This window comes from Chanodichthys erythropterus, chromosome 5 (assembly GCF_024489055.1).
Source record: "Chanodichthys erythropterus isolate Z2021 chromosome 5, ASM2448905v1, whole genome shotgun sequence".
Taxonomy (NCBI): Eukaryota; Metazoa; Chordata; class Actinopteri; order Cypriniformes; family Xenocyprididae; genus Chanodichthys; species Chanodichthys erythropterus.
Window position 1 is genome coordinate 19,939,339 of NC_090225.1, and position 21,624 is coordinate 19,960,962.

The window sequence follows — 21,624 nt, forward strand, 5'->3', positions numbered from 1 at the left end:
CAAAACATATGAGGCCCACATACGTCACCATAAGTCGTACAAGCGTTGTGACTGAGCTGTGGTTTTCAGATCAGGGGTAAGTGGTGTGTCTGGTTGCCAGGTAACAGTTAATGTAGACCAAAAATGGCTGTCTCATTTGTGTCTGTGATGGACTAGAAATTGCATTGTAGGGTTTAAAAGCCAATGGTTGTTGTTTTGTTGGTGTTTAATTTCTGTTATGCTAATAAGGGGATTCCAGTAACATTAGCAATTGGTGTGTGCTGTTTGTGACACTTTGTTTGCACTTGGACTGAATACATTAGTACACATGAAGGTTAATATTTCATGTCTTCATTTTGGGTGTATGTGTTTAAGAAAAATAAAATAAATTAGAGCAGCATCAGAGATTTGCTTTTGCTATGTAGTCAACTGACTGACTTAGATTGCAGTTGTGTAGATTCAGTGTATCTTAAATGTAAAAAAGATATGACATACTGAATGATAAAGAAATAAACTGGATCCTGTTGTGTTTGGAAATGGATGTCGCTTATCCCTGTCCTGCTGCTGGATAACAGAGAGAGAGGGAGCAGGATAAGCCAGAAGGGTCATAGGATAAGAGGTCTTCTCTGTTACCACAAATCCCAGATTACATCCAAACGGGACAATGCCATGGCTGGACACCGATCTGTCATAAAGACACGCCCACACACTCACAGAGGTCTGTAACTCATCTGGTTTGTCTATGTACTAAAGCAAGCAAAGACTTTATTTAATTGAATCCCTCATTCATTTGCTATTATCTGGGCCAGTAGAGTATTAGCAATCCACTTCAGCTCTGCCAGACATGATATCTTAATTAGAACGTAAATCCCTGGCCTAGGAGTCATCCAGCGTTCGGCCTCAACCATCTGAGAGGACAACAGAGCGGATGGCATTTTTCAAATGTGTGTGCACTCTGTTTAAAAGAAACCGCTGCGTTGACAGAAAGAATATGGTTTCAAAAGCCTTCTCATATGCAGAATAACATATAGGCCTACCGTTCAAAAGTTTGGGGGTGGAAAGCTTTTTAATGTTTTTGAACAAAATACAGTAAAAATTGTAATATGGTGAAATATTACTACTTAAAATAACTGCGTTCAGTTTGAATATATTTTAAAATGTCATTTATTCCTGTGATGGATTTAAAATTATTTTCAGCATCATTACTCCAGTCTTCAGTGTCACATGATCCTTCAGAAATCATTCTTATATAATACTGGTATTCCATCAACAACTTCACTTTTGGATTGTGCGAAAAAATAACATAGACAGGTATTGTTTATATGTTGTTTATGTTATATGTTGCCTATATGCTCATTTTATAAATATTCATGTATCCTCAGGGAACACACCTATCTTAAATGCAGTGTACCTTGGAAGTCGCATTGGATAAAAGCATCTGTTTTTCTAACAGAATTCATGGGTTATGAATTCTGATTTGTGTGTGTCTGTGTTGTATCGGAGAACAAGCAGATAACAGAACTCTTTGTATGAGTGTCACTCCTTATCTTTACTCTCTCTCTCTCTCTTTTTCTCTCTCAGTCGTTCAGGGATAGCGGTGTCAGGCATTATATGTGTGCAATCCTTATTATTCAGCTCGTGCGCGCTCCATCCCGGGCTCGCGCTTTGGCATGACGCAGAGTGTCAGTCATTTCGCCGCTGAAGTTACGGAGCACAAGCAAAGAGTAAGAGCGGAACGAATGAGTCTCCTCGTTTTATTTGGGCGATAACTACCATGCATAAATGTCCCATTTTGTTTTTAAGCAGAGACAGTAGTTGTTTAAAAACAATTTGAGTGAATGTGAAATTACAGTCAGGCTATTTTAAGAGTAATGGGTTATTTGACAACAAATACAAATCTTTCGACTTTCCCTCCTCACCCTCCCGTGTTTTTAAAGTCATTATTTATTGACCAGAGTCGTCAAATGATATCAAAAGCCAAAAAGCATTCCCTATGTTGAGTTTACAGTATGTCTTAGCTACTGTATGAAATATTTACAGAACTCTGAATATTTCAGCTCTTTTTCTGACCCATTGGTATTGTTTTTCCCCAAAGCCTGTCACCTTATACGTATAGGGAATCGCAAATCCTTTGTTTTTGGTTATTTTATTGGTCGGCGTTAAAACTCTAATGAGATAGATTAAATGTTAATCGTCTTATTGTGTCTACCTATCATTCTTACGGCCAACTGTCAAGTCATTATTGTTTGGTTTAAACCTGCTTGGGCCTATAGATAATTGATTAACTCTGTTACCAAACACAAGACGATCCTCCGCCTAGATTTAATAGGCTGGATATCTTTGTGTGCATGGTCTATTTTTGACAATCCTTCATTGGGAAGCTACTGTTTTCAATCGCTTTGTAATGAAGGGGTGACATGCGGAAGGTTTAATGTTTTTTTTTTTGTTTGTTTGTTTTTTTTAATTCAACTAAAATTTAAATTGCCAGATGACTTCTTCGACTACTTTGAATGTTATTACTGATGAAGAATGTTAAATGCTAATGGTTTTACAGTGTCCATTGGATTTTAAGTTCCCTGTCATATACAATTTGTCGTCAGTCTCAATACGTTAAACGCATCTATTTTACATAAATAGTTGAGATGTACTCAAATTCTGTGGACATTCTGCTTATCCTAGCAGAGGGCTAAAGAAGAACAATTTCATGCCTAACCATACCTGGATATAAAACATGCAAAAAGCACTTTCGGTTGAAGTTATGTGTATCTGTGTAATAATATCTTCCCCCTTCCGTCAGACTGAACTTTACCTCTGAAACGAGGCATGCCTTAATAAGACCGGACACTCCCAACCATCTCATCTTAAGCGAGCACAAAAAGAAGTGCGCGGTATTAAATCAGAGGACAGCATCTACGTATCATTTGTAATGTTGGTTAGGGGTTGGGAGTTAGTCCAGCCGCACAAGATATGTTGTGGTGCCAATTCTGATAGATTTCATGCATGACATTTCTTTCTACATCCTGACAGGGTTTTTTTTTTTTCTTTCTGACGAGATATGATATCCATATTGTATTTTTTTTTAGAGATGACAGCTTATAGACCTAGACTACTGGTAGTTCAATGACAACTCACGCTCAACTCTTAACTTTCTTTTTTTTTTTTTTGGATAGACTATATTTCGTGGCTCATGACATTTTAGGTTCTAAATCTTGGAAAGCTTTAAATTTTAAGCTTTGTTTACATGCAGGAACGTTTTCGCTGTGGAATTATTTCGTAAAAAGTGCAACTTTGAATAGACAATCATTTTTATTGTTTCTACCGCATATGCTTTTCATAGAAAGTCTTTGTAATGTCTTTCAACCCATAGTGTGCTGTATTTTAACAGACACTCCTTCCCATCGTTTTATCGACGACTCAGAGGGGGTTGCTTCCAGATTTCCACCAAACGACAACATTACATTCGGCGTCTCTGAGCACAAACGTAAAGGTCAAAATGACGCTTTGACGTTTTCACTGAAAGGCGCTGTTGCGCGCTGGGTGGTGCTGAAATCTAGTGCAGCTTCACGCGTGATTGGCAGACCTGACAGTGATTGACGTGTGTCTATGGCAACCAGGCAGCCAATCTGACAACTCCAATAGAATAGCGGCAGCAGGGGCTAAATGTTCTTTTATTTTGCTCCTCAGAAAACACCTTGCTTCCAGTTTTTTATGCTCACACTCAATCAAAGAAGAGATTTTGCCGTCCAGGCTGCTTGAGCCTGCCGCACGGCATCGCTCCCCGGCTCGTTTTGTGACACGGCTGTTAACTTTTGCCGTTTTCTGACAGGCAGGCTGAACAAAAAAGACGACCGAGACAAACGAGGAGCAACACCAGAAAGGAGGGCCAAAGAAGAGAGAGATTACAGTCTCCATGTTCCAGCTGCCTATCTTGAATTTCAGCCCCCAGCAGGTCGCGGGGGTCTGCGAGACGCTCGAGGAGAGCGGCGACGTGGAGAGGCTCGGCCGCTTCCTCTGGTCACTCCCGGTAGCGCCGTCCGCCTGCGAAGTCCTCGGGAAGAACGAGTCTGTCCTGCGCGCGCGAGCGGTCGTGGCGTATCACGCGGGCAACTTCCGCGAGCTCTACCACATACTGGAGAACCACAAATTCACCAAGGACTCACACGCGAAGCTGCAGGCGCTCTGGCTCGAGGCGCATTACCAGGAGGCTGAGAAACTCCGTGGGCGTCCGTTAGGACCCGTGGACAAGTATCGCGTCCGAAAGAAGTTTCCACTGCCTCGGACGATATGGGACGGTGAACAAAAAACACACTGCTTTAAGGAGAGGACGCGGCATCTGTTGAGAGAGTGGTACCTGCAGGACCCTTACCCGAACCCGAGCAAAAAAAGAGAGCTGGCGCAGGCGACCGGACTCACACCCACACAAGTGGGCAACTGGTTTAAAAACCGGAGGCAGAGAGACCGGGCGGCAGCGGCCAAGAACAGGTACAGGGATCTCCACTGAGCTGCATAGAGACGCTAATCAATTGCTTATTATTATGTTATATTATTATAATGTTATTTATTACTTTACTGCCATTATTAGCTTTATTCCTAAAAAATAAACATTAGATTTCGTTGGAGATTCTTGCGTAATTTCACTTCAAATTCATATCCAAATCGACTAGTTGTTGGCAAACCTGCTTTTGTTCACGTTACCAAAATGTGCTTATTATTATTACAAATCTGCTGATGCATAACATTACATGCCGGAATGGTTTATGACAATAGAAATTCTACGTAATAGATATAATAAATACAATTAAAATTTCTCAGGGTTAGGAAGCTTATATAAACAAAACAGTATGACAGTATGCTTTATATTCTGTAATTCAAGGTTTGTTTTTATATGCTGCAACATATATTTCTATAAATCTTTTTTGCACTACTCAAGAATATATATATGTTGGTGTTGAAGCTGTATTAATGCTATAAGAAAAGTTTACTTTGTCAGCAGTCAGTATTTGATATTAGTTTATGTAAATGCACTTGTGCTATCTTCGTCAAATTATTTTAGTAGTTTCCCACAGTCGAATAATTCAATCTTCATCCAAGAGTGATTAATCTTATATCAGAGATCTTAAGACATTTTTTACCCCACTGAAAGCTACGAATGTCTGTGTATCGTCTTTGACATTTTGTCTCGTTTCACCCCTGTAGGCTACAGCAGCAGGTTCTGTCCGGTGGCTCGGTCCGATCGCTGGGGGACGATGACACGACAGTAGACCGCCTGGGTCCCGCCTCAAGCCCAGAAGTCAGTCTCTCGAGCAAGGCCGCCACCTCCGCCATCTCCATCACCTCCAGCGACAGTGAATGTGACATCTAGCGTGACAGGCTTCAAAAGAGCAAACAGAAGAACTGTAAGAGACAATCTAACAACTACAAAAATTTAGTGCCTGCAACCGGCCCAAAGAGAGGCTAAAATGAAGGATGGAAAAATAGCGTCACACAATTTCATTTTCCATCCGTTGATGTGATCAACAAAATGCGCAGTGCTTCTCAAGAAGACAGGTAAAGGGAGTTTTTGAAAGACAAAAAAAAAAAAAAAATCTTCATAGGCTATCTGAGGGCCGAACCTATTATTGTATGTGCGTACTTTATCATGAAAAGACTGAATAATGTTTTAATGTTCACTTGTTTTTTTAATATATAAACGATGTTTATTTGCTTATTTAAAATATCATCGGCCCCTAGGCCTTTTATTTGTGTGCTTTTTTTTTTATATCATTTTTGTTGTGCGTAATGCTGAGCGTCGTGAATTTGAAAAAAAAAAAACATGATTGAAAAAATAAAATCACTGTTGAACTAAATAACGATCGCAAATTCACAACGGTATTTTCTTTACACTTATTCCAGTGTGTCCAGTGACACAATTAGTCAATTATGTGTTATTTCATGTTTGTTTCTTTAATTGATGTCCATGTGTCAATCCAAAGTAAACATATGCAGTTCAAAATGTGAATGTCACATGCTGCAGAACAGATTTAGAACAGACGGGGATCAAATATGTTGCACGTTTTAATGCCTCTCTGCGAGCTCAATCTCTCTCACACTCGAGCAGTAATTGGCTAAAACGCTTCGCGTGGTGTAATGCGCTCTGACAGCACAGGGTCAGCGAAAGGCCGAGACGCTCTCCCGGATGTCAACACAACCTAAGCTTGTGATCTGCTATTTAAACAGAACCTACTAGTGGGTCTAAGCAAGCTTCATGCAAATAATTTATTACCAAAGGAGTTTGGCACTGCTGCCAATTGCTGAAAATACACTTTATTTTTCATTTTATTATGAATGTTCTGTCTATTCGCAAAATTGTGTTCATTTAATTTACAAGCTTGTTTTATATACGTGGCTATAATAACTTACTATATTTTTCTTTAAATCTAGGTTTATTCGCCTTGTGGCATTGTTCAGATTTACATTCATCGACTGTTAGGCTGTAATCACAACAAAATACTTAAATTGTTTTTTTTTTTAAACATCTTTTTCGTAATTATTTTCAAAAATAATGGTTTATCTTTGTCAAGAGCCAGAAGCTACAAGAAAAAGAAAAAGCAAATCTATTCGTTTTTTTTATAACCTTCAATTTTTTAATATTTGGCTGAAAAATAAATGTTTGTAAATATTTTATGCTATTTTAAAAGCACGGCCTCGCTGTTCTTAGTGCTCAAATCTGCTTAAGGTGTTTATGTCGTAAATGAGTGAAGGAGCAGGCGCAAAAACACAGCGCCTCTGTTTCCCAACTGCCTGAAGAGTTCACGGCGCGCACCTGGGTTTAACCCGCGCCATTCATTAACGCTCCCAATAAAAAGCACAAGCTGTATTTTTCAATCTTCTTTCAGTCTGAACAACGGCGGGGCCAAACCAAGTGTTCCTTCCGAGAAAAAGGAGAACATAGGAGCCAAAGCAAGGGAGGGGAAAGGAGCACGGCTTTATTTAAACACTGGATACAGAATGGTGGAAAATTTCCGTTTCTTTTGAGCTCTGGGGAGTGCAGGGTGGGACGATGAAAAAGTCTTTTTAGCAGTCAATAAGGTTGTCAAATTGGTCAACGGTAATCAGCACTAATGACGAGTTGGAGAGGGCCGAGCTAACAAAGAACTACCCCGCCTTCCCCTCCCCAAAGCCTCAGCGTGAAAACTCTCCGCCGGGGGTTGCCAGAGGTACAGAAATCCAAACTTTTTTCATTTGTGTGAGTGAGAGTGTGACGTTCTGGGACGTTTAATTGAGGAGTTCACTGTCTGGAAGTGCAGGTATATAATATTAATAATCATAATAATATATATACCCAATAAACCTAATTTTTATCACTTTCGATGGGACACTAAAAAAACAGCAATGTCAGTTATTTATGCTTTTATAGCACATAGTTGTCATTCTGCAAGTGGAAAGAAAATGGTCAAATAAAATGTATATGTAAATAAACCCAAGGTCCCATTCGAAAAGGACGCGTAGTTACACATTCATACATGTAGCCTGAGGTTGCTTGTTAAGTTTTGGTGACTATTTAAAATGTACAAGTCTTGTATATTCCTCTCAGTGAAAGACGATTTTTCTATAATTGCCAATTGTTTGTGTGAACTACACTTTTTTTTGTTTCTGTGGGCTAGTCACGCCTGTTGTGCTTCAATCAAATAGCAAATGTCTAATTAATTTTAAACAAACAAACAAACACTGCAAACATGCCTCTTCTTGAAGCATTTAACTGGCTAAGTATTCCATGTGCCTTTATATATATAATATATATATATATATATATATATATATATATATATATATATATATATATATATATATATATATATATATATTCTTAAATTGTTTTTTTTCCCTTAGAGTAATCGCTTGTATTATTCTCATTTGTAAGTAACACTGGATAAAAGCATCTGCTAAATTAACAAATATCAATCAAACTCAATCTCTAACCGTTAGCATCGGAAATGTCCAGGGTTCATATTTGTGCATTTGTCTTTGGTCACAAATACATGATTATTTTGAAGAATTTGTTTTGGCTGCGACCTCTGGTGGTCAAATGTGGCGTGGCATGACTCCCAGCTCAGTGCCCTTTTTAGCCGGACGGATCCACTGCCTGCACCATTATACTGAAACAAATGCCGCAAAACAACCATGAATGACGGCACCGTATAACTGTGGAAAAATATAGTTTAGGTTCTAAATGTTTATTTATTTAGCATCCAAAGCGACTTACAAATGAGTTCATTATACATCATTTCTTACGAATTATGATCTAAAACGGAAATAGCACGAGCAGGTGTATAGCTAAAACGAGCAGGTGTGTTAGTTGTGGGTGAAGTGTTCACGGAAGAGTTAAGAAATTACGCAGTTCATTTAAAAGATTATTCGCCCTTTTGAGGTGCTACACAGACATAGCCTTCTACAGATAAACTCATGGTTCAAATGTAGCCTACATGGACTTCTACAGACTCTGGATGTCACTGAAATCCTCACACACAAAAAAAAGGAGAAAAAAAAGTTTTGCTCTGTAAATGACAGAATCGCACTCAGTGAAATAGGCGCCATTCAGCACCGTGGACAGCTACACGACAGGACCTTTCCTTGTATATTGGTTCACATTTATTTATACACTTTAAATCAGATTAAAACAGATTTGTTTGTCATATTTCAAATCTAGACTAACATAAGTAAACTTAAAGGAACAGTTCACCAAAAACCACAGTTCTGCCATCATTCCAAACACATTCTTTGTTCTGCGAAACACAAAAGAAGATATTTTGAAGAATGCTTCAACTTGTTTTTGCCCATTCAGGGAAAGTCAGTGGGGTCCAAAACAACAATGGACTACTTGGGTGAAAAATCCCTTTAAGGCTATGATAAACCTCCGTCAACATGCACTGATACAAATATCCAATCCACTTCGGTTTATTATATATTTTCGGCCACTTTAAATATAATTACTGAAACTCTGAAAATAATAGAAATAGAAATGACAAAATTATTGTTAAAATAGGCTAGATGGGTCGAAACAGATGTTGTTATAAAATAACAATAATGACACTGATGAACAAATCGTCAAAATGGATTACATTTTGCACAAAAAACATTTTTTCACCTCACACAAAGTTCCTGAACATTTCAGATTCATTTGAGGTTCTTGATGTCTGTGCAGCAGATGTCTTTTTCTGATCTTTACAGACATATCAATAATGAGAGAGCGCTGTCGTCTGTCTTGACAAGATACAAAACTGCTTTTCGACCGCTGCCTCAACTTCAAACAAGAACCGGAAACTTTAAGTCTTTAAAGAAAACGAATGTGAATTGAAATCCAGGGGCAATGGTGAAGTACTTCATCACTTTCAGTCAGAAAGAATGAAGCCGACAATTAATGTCACATAAAGGCTGTCAGAAGAAAACTAGCATAAGGGTTATTGAAAAAGCGATAGTCTGTCAGTAATTGTGCTCGATCCGAAGCTTGACAGCTTCTCAATACACTATAGAGCTACTTGACTGTGAGCATTTTACGGTCCACGTGACCATAGCCAACATGATCATCTGTAGCCTCTCATTGATTTTCATTAAAACATCTTAACAGTATTTTTACTACAGCGACAACCTTCTGGCAACTCAAAAGCTTGGTAACTTACCTGAAAACCATCGTAGCCTACATCTAGTGCTCGGGAATAACCGAGGAGACAGACTCCTGCAGGACAACCACCAAATTACAACTGAACTTTATACCAGTAGGCTACGATGCTTAGAGTTTATAGCCTACAATACAATGTTTTATAATGCAATTCCTCCTGTCAGTCGCTAGGGGGAGACAAATACCAAATACCTGATCTTGACATGAAATAATTATCAAAGTTGTTTATTTGTAGCCCACAGTTCATTCTACAAAATTTCTAAGATTTGCCATTAGCCTACAAAACTGATACACACGTAATTTATAGAACATGTGTGTACAACCTCCTTTAGTTTTTTGTATATCTAAGGCTGTTTTTCTTTGCAGTTTCTTATTTGCCTTGTTTTCTATCGCCGCGACGCATGGATAGCCACATTTCTCCGGTAGTCTCTCTTAATTTTATTATTTTAAAGCTATAGATCAACTTATATTCACTGTTTAACTAAATAATTCGTTGTTTTCACCCATTTGCTGCGATTTAGAATAACAGAAGTCCATCAGCCTTCCTGATTCGAACTTTAGGTGATGCTTAACATTACCACCAGAGGGCAGAAGAGACACTGTGGTAAGTAACCCTGCAGCCACAGTAATTATGATTCTTACCAGCTCCTGCTAGAACTAATGAGATAATTAGTCAAGACAACAGAGCAAAACAAAGTGTACAGACATTTAAAATGTGTGCGATAGACAAATAAGGGAAGCCTCTTCATTGAAATATTGTATTCAAAGCTGATGATGCTTAATTTAATTGCATTATTAGATAATGAATATGTAAGTTATATAGCTAGCTAAATAATTAATCACAGAAGTGTTGACAGCATATTGACTGAAAACCCAGATAGTAAGAAGAGAAGTAAAAGATGAGAAAAGAGAGAGAAGCCCAATTGTAGTAATCCATGCTAGGGAATGGTTTTTGTGTAGTCTGTCCAATTCTCCCGCTGATATCAGGACTTTACCGGAATTCCATAATCAATGTGGATCTAGATCACGGTGATCCAGACAGACAAAATTGCCACTGGAATGTCAGCCAGCAGAAGCACGCCAGGATTAAACTACAAGATGAGGGTGTGTGTGTGTGTGTGTCTAAGGTTTTGGACTATATCACACTGATCTCATTGTAACAATTATAACCCCAAATGGAGAATGCTCCAAGTCCCAATGAAAAACAGGAAGCTATCATATTTCTGTTTTCATTTCCTGAGTTTTTTTTTTCTTTAATGGAGCCATCTAGAGTTTTATCCTGTTTTCTCCCTCTCTGGGGAGTGAAACTTTGGCTTAATGCTTCCAAGCCTGAACGAGATGCCAAAATTAATCATATTTTTTCTTCTGACATTCATTGTTTCAAAGATGCACCTTTTTATTGCCAAGATGTTTAATTTGAGAAACACATCTGTGCAAATTTAAATGTCTATACACATAGCCTAAGCCTACAGTTCCTCTTGCTGGATATATAAGCATTATCTTATCTCTCTGTGTGTGTGTGTGTGTGTGTGTGTGTGTCCTGATAAAATACTGCAAGTGAGAAATGGCTGCTTCAGTTTCAGTGACCTTCAGAAAAGTGGATTTCAAAACTGATGTATCACCCATATCCCTTTCCCACAAACACATGTTAGTCTTTGTCGGGGGTCTGGCTGGTTGAAGTGTTGTCAGCTCTATGCATCACCGGTAACAAAATCTCCCTCTTCTGGCTCTCTTGAGACTCACTTTAAAAGCTCCTTCAGTGCCGCCCCCCTCCCCCAAAACCCATTTATGGGTCAGTTTCCTTGAGTTCTGGATGAGTGAATACCTGTGCAGGTGAAGATACCTGACAAACAGATAGTGTGTGAGAGTGACTGGCACATACAGATTCGCCACCAGAAGTTTGCCAATACTCAGTCTAGTCCAATTTCTCTCATGGTTTTCAGTTGGAGAAATTATTTAAACATAACATCAGTAGAAAATCATTAGTTATAGCCAGAGCAGAGAATATTTTTGGATTTAAAAAACAGCACTTTTTTCCCTTTTATTCTTTAATTAAAAAGTATTGACCTCAAGCAATCATTTGAGATGTGTGTAGTGTGAGAATGCTTTTATTCTGCTCTCACTTCAATGTGAAGACTGAACAACAAGATGTTTAATAATGACACTGCGGTTTGGGGTTTGATAAGCACTCTTAAATATAAAGGTTTTTTAATGGTGCATGAAGAATCTTTACCATTCATGAAAGCTTTCCATTGCACAAAAATGTGTTTATAGTAGAAAAAGGTTCTTTAGATTATTAAAATGTTCTTCACACTAAGAAAAAATGTTTCTTTTAAGAACTGTTCACTGAAAGGTTCTTTAGGGAACCAAAAATGGTTCTTGTATGGCATGTGAAAACCCCCTTTTGGAACAATATTGTGTTTAAGAGAGTGTTTTTAATCTTTTACTGTGCTACCAAAATGTGGTCTACCAATTGGTTGAGAAAACAGAGAATTGGCTACATCACCAACACTAAAGTGAAATCCAATTTTTTGCTATTTGGAGTTTGTTTTTTTTAGAAACTACCAATAAGAGGAAAGCAGATGTAAGGAATGTTTATATGTGCAAAATATAATTAGACTGTTGATTAAAACCACAGCCGACATTCAGGCCCAGTATTGGCCTTATTGTTGGAAGAATTCCTGAATTTAGGCCAGGCACAATATGATATTTACACTCAGTTCTAAAGATATTTTGTAAAAATCACCTGTGTTTATGTGACAGGGAATAGCCTATAAATATTCTTTTCAAATCCCATATAGATAGATAGACAGACAGTCAAACAAACAAACAGACTTTATTGAACTCCAAAGGTAATTTTCCTGTAGTGCAGCACCCTGTGGAGGCTGGAAGGGTGTCCCCCTCATTTTTGCAATCAAGCCCCTCTACACCCGGAGAATGTTTCTAATTAGGGCCCGGAAACCCTCTGCACTCTCTGTTCAGAACCACTTACACTGACACGAGACTATCGAGGTAAGACTTGGCGAATTCGAGCTGATCTCACAGCAGAATATTCCAGAAACTTTAGCTTTCATTATGGATTTGGAAATGTATTGTCATATTTTATCTTTCTGTCCTGAAATGTTAGCAAATGCTATATCTAAATGCGAAAATTCGATTTTTAATTTTTTCCATTTGTTGAAAATTGTTTGGCAGTGCCTGTAGTTTGTACACAAAGAAGAACAAAACGTTCACAATTGTTTTAATTTGGGTCGACGGTTGTGTAGAGGTTTTGGTGGACGAGGCGTATTGGGTGGAGGGTCTTTAGAGCGGCACTTGCGGATCGTGTCAATTTTCAGTGAAAACAACAACACTCCCCCTTTCTTCCGCTCGCATTTTTGTTAAGTCGGTCATTGTATTGAACTAATATATATATAATTTTTATCAAACGTAAAGTTAAGGCTTAAAGTGACTCAATATGTGCGTTTTTAACCAGTTTAAATAACGGTCAAAAAGTCAAACTCGGCCCTGCGCGCAGCCTGGCGCCTTGGCGTCTCTCTGCCCCTCTGCATAAGGGCCAATTTTTCTTGTTGACGTTTCAGGCGTTCTCATTTTTCACGCGCCCATGCTCGCTCCCGGCTTGTACGTGTCACGTGGATTGACATATTTTTATTAAATATGCCTTTGTGTTTATTTATTGTCTATTTATGATATTTTTATTAACACGCTCAAAGACAAATGCTCAAAGATTTTGACAATATATGATTTTTTTTTTTTTTAATTTGACGTTGGAGAGCCACTGTTTTTAAAACTACAAGAATGTAGTAAATGTAGGCTAGTGGCTACATATTAGGCTATAACTGAATAAAAAATAAAGAACGAAACCCAGTCTCCACATCTATAGTTTAGTTGAAGATGTTTGAAACCAATGCTTTTCTCATTAGAATCCCTGTCCAATTCAGAACACTTTCTATAAATTAACTTTGATTAAAACATCATAAATTATTAAAAGTTTATGCATTCAACAATACTGTGAATATTCTTAAATATTGGCCTTGCTGGTTTTACAAATTTGATGCACTTTTACAGTAAACTCAAAATTCCCCAAACTCAGAGAAACTCTTGATCGTCCCCCCTTTTCTAATCATTTGCAACATAATAGTTTACATCAGCAAACGTCCTCTGCGTCATGAGGATATGCGGTAATGTCGTAAATATTGGTTATGTTTATAAGTCTTGTCGCTTAAAATGTGAACGAGAAATCCTAAGATCCTAAATCCACAAGGCTGGATGTTAGAGATCCCAGTAGTGAATCCTGGATCTGATGCGGATGTCCTTGCATGCTGTGCACCGAATGCTGTGCACCGAGGCCGGGCATTGGGTATGAGGGAGCCACGGGATTGTTCATGTTCCCATGCAGGAGGAGCACGGGGTTGTGCTCGGGGCTCTGCGGCGGAGAGAATTCATCCTCCGAGCTGGACATGAGCGACTTGACTCCGTCGAGCGGAGACCGCTGGCTCTGCTTACCGCCAACGCCGTTGTTCTCGCTGTTTTCTCTGTTGGATGAATATTACATTTTAACATTGTACACAGGCTAAGTGACATGTCATAGGCCTAGAATTTGGCTACACATTAGCTTATTATAAAGTGTTTAACTTTAACATAGCCTAGTGTTATGATTTCAAAATAGTTTAATTTTCAATTAATTATTACATCTGCTAAAGAAAAGCTGATGCTTTGTGTTTGCTTTGTTTTTTTTTTTTTAAAAAAGAAAAAAACTTCTGATTGTTTACGCACTGACTTCGCGTCTGTCAACATGACTAAAAAGATAACTGTCATCACAGATTTACGAAAGAAAACTTCTAGAATTCGAGGCGATTTTAGAATGTACTACAAAACGTATCAGTAAATCAGTATTTATACTGAATCAAGCTTTCAAAAATTGTAATTAAATTATACGAACATGAGCATAAATAAATTCTCAGTGCAATAAGAAAAATTCGTTATAGCATAAAGAGATTTTTAGTCCTAACCAAATTATTTAAAAAAAAACAGGCAAAGTAATAATAATTATAAAATATGAATTATTTATACAAATTATAAAATTAGATCGTGCATGGGTTAAATTATTAGGGTAAAATTTGAGTGACTACATTATGTTTTTGATACAGTGATAAATTTGTCAAATATTGTTGTTCTCAGTGCGCGTGACTGCAATAATGAACTATTTTTCGCTTTATTTTTGAAAGCATTAGCTCACGCACTCATGTTTATAGATTTATTATTATTACTTTTTTAGATCAAGATCTCACCTCTCTTTTGCCTCGGCTGCCCGGTCTCTTTGCCTCCTGTTTTTAAACCAGTTGCTGACCTGTGTGGTGGTCAGTCCCGTTGCCTCCGCCAGCTCCCGCTTCTCCCGTGGAGATGGATAGGGGTTGTGCGTGTACCATTCACGCAGCACGCCCCGTGACTTCTCCTTAAAGCAGTAACTGGTCTCCTCACCGTCCCAGATCGTACGGGGCAAAGGAAATTTTCTGCGTACTCGGTATTTGCCCACAGCTCCTAGCGGGCGACCCCGCAATTTTTCCGCCTCCACGTAGTGAGCCTTCAGCCACAGCTGCTGCAGCTTCGGGTGGTTGTGCGCGGAGAACTGGTGGCTTTCCAGGATCTTGTAGAGCTCACGGAAATTTCCCCTGTGGAAGGCCACGACGGCCTTCGCTTTCAGCACGGATTCGTTCTTGTGGAGGTGGTCGCAGGCTGGCAGGGACCAAAGGAAACGTCCGAGCCTCTCCAGGTTCCCACCCTGCTGCAGCACCTCGCAGACGCACGCGACCTGCTCCTGTGTAAAGCCGAAAGAGGGCAAGATTGACATGGCGCCCCGATGCAATCCACTACGTAATACCCTCCTAATCCAAGGCTCTGTTGGTATTCCTCTCAAATGATCCCCGGGACAAAAAGCCCCGTGCCACGTTTATCTGTTGATGCAGCTCCAATATTGATAACCGTCTGCTATCCGGTAGTGTGGCACCTCTGTCACCCTTCTGGGCTGCACACGTGAAAATCAGATGCAGTATGGATATATGACAGAGAACCCCAGCACAGCGTCATTCCGTGATTAGCTCGTCCCGGTCTGTTCTGGAACCGGCCAGCAGAGCAGAACTGCATCTACAGATCCGTTCCGTTTCCTCCCCGGAGGGCGGACGTCAAGGCCTGAAACTGGAGACTTTGTACACACACACACACACACACACACACACACACACACAAACACGCACACACTCACTCACTCACACTATACCGTTGAAAGGCTACTAATCAATTATTAAATTATCACAAGCACCTCCATAACTTTGAATGCTGCATTCGCATCGCCTTGTGTTTTTCTTGACATCACACTATTCACATGTGCAATTTCAGTTATAATTGATTTGCACTTCTGTTTTGTTTTTAGTTATTAGCTATTATAGATTCTATAATTAATCATCAAAAACGAGGCCAATGTGTGCGCCTAATTGGGTGTTATTTTCACAGCTTGTTAATTTTGTAGAGGGTCAGAAGGTGTGATGAAGGATTCAAGAGTGTGTCCGACATGCAGAAGAATGTTATTCAGTTTCAGTTATCGTAAATGAAGTAAAGATATTCTAATACATTATTCTTGACGTCGTTTTACTAATTAAAAAAATGATACATGCAACAATCTATAATAATTAATTAATAAATGTGGAAATAATTTCATACATGAGATAATAACATTTTGTCTTTCATGCGTCAAAATACGATATGAATTACCTGAGGTCTTATTTCTGCCAGTTGAGCTTCCTGAAGTCATTGGCCTTGAGAATGAATGGCTTTAGTCTTCATATTTTAATGATGAATTTAATACACCGTCTTAAATCTACATGAATTCGACTTTTTTTCTGATAGTGTTTTCTGGTAACTTATGGATGTAGTAATATCGCTTCGATTAATCCATTGTATAGCCAAGGCACTCTTAAAATGTCTCAAAAGGTTCCAATCAGAATTAATAAAAGTTATTCAGCTTGATGCCAAAAATCTAGGTTACAATAATAGTTATTTATTCGAATTTTTTAAATGTGATTTAAAGGACCCACTACTGGCACCTCTGTATCTCTATTGAAGAACCTTTATTTTATCAGTGTATATAGTGTTTTAATTTTTTAACAATTTCGTCTTGTTGAAAATGCACATGTCGTTGAAGCATTTGGTGTGTGTGGTTTTGTAAGGTGGGTCTGAAACACTATACCGATCCATTAGCGAATAACTTGTGAGCTTGACGAGCTCTTAGTCTCCCGGTCACAGCTCTTTATCTCTCAAGATATCCGTAACATGACACCGGGAAATCCAGCTGGCCCGCCTGAGGCTGTTTAATTTTTTGGAAAAAAAAAATATTCCTCTTATTTTTCCTCTAGAACGGTGTGAGAATTTTTGACTCTAAATATTCCCTAATGCTAATTAGTATCAGTGTAATCTTTAATTGGTCCCCTTGACACCTGTGAAAACAATCATTCGTGTTCAGTCGAACCGAGGCGTTTATCCGCCCTCTTCTTTTTTTTTTTTTTTAAATGGTTTTTAATGCCATTGAGCAGACATGGTTTACTCAGCAAGCAGATGTTAAGTGCATTTTAGAATAATCTACTTAATTTAAATATTCGATGAGAATCATAAATGTAAATAAAATATACATCTGAGCTTCTGCTGCTGGAGTCAAATTTACATGTTTTGCTTTATTTGTTTAAAATTAATCACGAATTATTTCAAGTTCGTTAGTATTAGTTGTTTTGTAAATTCACAGTATAATGTGAAGTGTGACCCGCTTAGGTATTTTCAGCGCTTATATAAATACATTCTAAAATATCTAAATGTGTGCATAATTGCTGCCTGAACTGTACGTGGGCCGATGGCTGCTCTGCTCAGGTTACGGTAGTATGTCCAGCACAATGCACCCCCTCCATCCCACACCAGATCCTCTACCAGCCCCCAGCACGGCGACGTGCCCTTTCTCAGATCATGATCATTTCAAGATGTTATGGTATGACTAACAGAAGCGCGCGCGCTCACGCACAGCGCGGCCACGACGTTGCCAATGAGCTCTGCTGTGATGATACAGAGTGAGGGCACACACACACACAAAAGATCCTGCAGCATAAATGTCACCATATTTCATGTTTAGTAGTCCGTGCTCCACCACTGTGAAGGTGTAAACTGTTTGCTTTTCACTGAGTGTGTGTTTATGAGTTTTCTGTGAGGTGTAAATGAAAGACTGAGCGGAGGAGAATCCACCGCTAATTAGACGTTGTTCCAGCCGCTGTAGGGAGAAAAAACAACCCAGCACTACTGCATATTACCAGTTCCAGTTTTAAAGTAGCCTAATATTGATTAGATAACGTAGCCTTTTATTTGAATTCGTTTTAAACAGCAACTTTTTTTTTTAAACATTTTGTCGCATTTGTCATGCCTGTAATTAGATGCAGGGGCGTAGCAACCGTTTTAATGACTGGGGCAGGTAATTAGATGCAGCAAAGTCATACTTACTATAGGCCCATATTGACTTGATTTATGTAAAACGTCAAAAACGTTGAAAAATAGATAAATCAATCTGAGCTGTATATGGGATTATTTGAATTGACTGATTGTTTCTAATTTGGATGCAAACTATAAGAAAAAAATTATATTACCTATCAAATAAAACAGACTGTAAGAAAACAAGTGTAGTTGCTTATTTAACTTTTTTTTTAAGTAAAATTATTAGTCACAAAACCTGCAAAGATAACGTAATTGCAATAATTTTTCGACCAATTTGAATTTAATTAATGATCAATCAATCTGAATTATTGTGAAATTATTGTGAAGTTAAATGGATTTTGTTGTTGTATGATTACATTTTTACAGTGCAATAATCTCAATCTCAATAATTCAATGTTTTAACAGGTTTGAGTCGTTTAAGGATTTTAAAAAGCAATCTGGTGATGAAAGAAGATGACATATTTGAAACTAAACACACATCTTTTAAGGCTATAATTAGAAAGAAAATAATTAGACATATATTCATCAAACATGTAGGAATTGTTTTATAATTGCATATTTTATTCAAACAGGCTCAATACCAATACATTTCTAAAGGGGAAAGAAAACTATATATTACTTGCACAATAAATCCAAATAGATCCATAGCAATCTCCAGACTCAAAGTGTCAGTTTTTCGTACTACAGGAAGAGGGCGCCAGTCAGTGACATCTATCTGCTTTTGCCACAAATAAACAAATGAGTATTATATGAAATGCCTTCTGTTAAATATTTATGATCTATTTCATGTACTTTAATAATATATATATATATATATATATTTTGTTTAGTTTGTAATTCTGTCTTGTTCTTAAGTTCTTCTATTCACGCTACAGATCATCTGGAACAAGGTAAAACTCATTAAATTCAAGAATAATGTCTGTCCTGCACTCTTACAAAGTGGTGTGTGTGGGCTGTCAGAAGAAGTAATGAAAAAAACAGTTGTGCTCTCTCACTCTGTGGTCCAATTTCACCAGGGGGCATAGATTAACCCCTGTGTGTGTGTGTGTGTGTGTGTGTGTGTGTGTGTGTGTGTGTGTGTGTGTGTGTGTGTGTGTGTGTGTGTGCGCGCATGTTCCACTGAAATTCTAATGCTTACTCTCTTCATTTTTAACAACCTGTGCCATTCAATTACACATTTATCTATCTAAATGATGACATACCATATCAATAATTACTCCAGACTAATCAAAAAACCCCTTTAAACTGTAGAAGCCTACAGCTGTTTGTAAAAACACACTAATTTTTGCAAAAGTACTAGTGGCCTGTAACTATACAAAACTTGTGCTGTATGCATGAAAAATTTGCCCCATACTTCTCCTTCCCTCTCTCTCTCTTTCTCTCTCTAAGGCAGGCATACCAAAGAAATTGTGTAAGGCTGTAGAGGTCAAAGTTCAGTAAAGATGAATGACAGGATGGCAGTCTCATATCCCTGAAGGCAAAGAATGTAAGTTTGATGACACAATTTGATATTCAGACTTATAAGCAGATAGTTGTAGTACAGGTTCAACTTGTATGATTCTTATAACGGCATTTATACACATCTCCCAGATCTTCTCTGCTCAAGGCTTCAAATAAACACCGGTATTCACATTCCCTATGTGAGCAAGTATATCTGGCACTCTGCATTTACATTTACACATTCACACGTATTGGTCTGGTTCATAAACATCATCCAAACCAGTAAATTCTCGCTCTTACACTCACACACGCAGGTATGAAACACAGCTGAGGAGCAGCGTGTGCCCTTTCACCTCTCATTAGTGGGGGCGTGGGGGGAGGTTCAGGTTACAAATCCAGCTCTGTTTGCTATTCAGGGTTAAGTCCCCCCTCTTTTGAAACCCCCAAAGGTGAGAGGTCATAGTTTTTAATAAGGCTCAGTTTGAGAGGTTCGTATTTTTTATCACCGCATCTCACCGATGCTCAGTGTGAGGTATGCTCGAGTGGTTTCGATCACCATCACGCTTTTATTTGCACGTTGTTAATGACAAAAATATGACATGAAACCATTGCGCAGTATCAGAACTCGCCAAAAAAACTCTTCTCTCCCACTGCGTTCATTGTTCGAGCTGGTGTTATCTGATACCTGGCCATCTCTCATGGCAACAGGGTCACCTAGGCTGTTAGGGAACAGGTGACAATGCTCCTATTTCCTCTCTTCATACAATCTGTTCCAATTATCTCACTCGCTCTTTTGTCCTGGCCTGTTTTCCCCAACTCTGCAAGAGGAGTCTGAAAGAGCAATATTGCTGAGATGATGGTACTGTATATTCAGATTTGTTTGGCATCCGAACCAGTTCTCTCTGCTAAATTTCAAGGAAAAGTTTATCTAAAATTGTTCCGCTGGCTAGCTTGAGTTTCTGTGGTTTGAAAGCTGTAACAATGCAATTGAGATCCATACAATGCCTGTCAATGCCATCTGTAACAGTCATTTACAAATCAGAGACAATTTCTCTGTCTGTTTCTGGACCCCCTCCTAACAGGAGGCGGCAGGGCCTCCAGAAATCGCCCTCCTGTTTATTTGAATTTAGGAGTCTCAGACAAGAGCAGCTTGCTAACAAGCTCCAGACCACCAGGCATGTGCAAACGATCACCGCTGATTTTCCAGCACCCGGCCTGGCCTTTCTGTATCAGGTCTCTGCTTCCCTCCCTTCCCTGGCTACTTAAATCTTTTTATTTGCATGTTTCCTGTCCGTCTGAATATTTAACATCCACTGTAGACATAACATGAGAATGCAAACAAATCTACGTTGGGAGTTTACAAGATCTCTCACAGGCATGAATGAAATCACTCGGGTGAGGCTGTTTTTCCAGTATAAATATTTAATGGATCACATTTTTTTTTTTTTTAGAAAAATACATAACATTTTTGTTCATGCTAAAATAATATTCACAATGCTGTTTTGCTTTTTGCTCATACATTTACATTAGTCGTACATTAGCTCATTTCACACGTGTAACCTTTTAATTTCTGTAGAAGAGTTTTCATTCACCATCTCTGATTTCTAAAAGTCGTTTCTCAGTCCCAAAATGGCTGCATAGCTTGGAGTTAAATACTGCAGATGTCAAACCAGCACCAATAACAATAAAAAAAAATGACAGGCAACCTGAAGACCAACCAATCGCTGACCTTCAGAAAGCAGGAAGGCACAAAGAACAAACTCAAAACCAAAAACTACTGTAGATGCACACAATCTGCCATACAAACATTCTGACAAACACTCAACTCACTCACATACACAATCATATAAAGTTTTTTTCACATTTACAGCTGTGCTGACATATATTTTGATATTTTTGTTTAATATTTAAATTAAAAGCTTGATTTTTCTTATTGGTTTTTATTGCTTTTTTAGGTGACATTCAGTTTGACAGCAAATTCACATGATCTGCTTGCAATGATGAGTTTAATCAAATGTTTAAAGGGA

The 21,624-nt window shown here is 38.5% G+C and overlaps 2 protein-coding genes across 3 annotated transcripts; one reads left to right on the plus strand and one right to left on the minus strand.

Moving 5' to 3' along the window:
* The first annotated feature begins 3,889 nt into the window (after positions 1–3,889).
* On the plus strand, positions 3,890–5,341 carry six6a (SIX homeobox 6a). The gene is made up of 2 exons (XM_067385343.1): positions 3,890–4,461; positions 5,176–5,341. The coding sequence occupies exons 1-2, from the start codon at positions 3,890–3,892 to the stop codon at positions 5,339–5,341; spliced, it is 738 nt and encodes a 245-aa protein (XP_067241444.1).
* Positions 5,342–12,541: 7,200 nt separating this feature from the next.
* Positions 12,542–15,829, minus strand: six1a (SIX homeobox 1a). 2 transcript variants are annotated; one of them, XM_067385344.1, is made up of 2 exons: positions 14,926–15,829; positions 12,542–14,169 (listed from the first exon to the last, which is right to left on the minus strand). In XM_067385344.1, the coding sequence occupies exons 1-2, from the start codon at positions 15,483–15,485 to the stop codon at positions 13,878–13,880; spliced, it is 852 nt and encodes a 283-aa protein (XP_067241445.1). In that variant the 5' UTR covers positions 15,486–15,829; the 3' UTR covers positions 12,542–13,877. The 2 variants fall into 2 exon arrangements, with proteins under 2 accessions (XP_067241445.1, XP_067241446.1); XM_067385345.1 differs by having other exon boundaries at positions 14,015–14,169; positions 14,985–15,829.
* Positions 15,830–21,624: the final 5,795 nt, after the last annotated feature.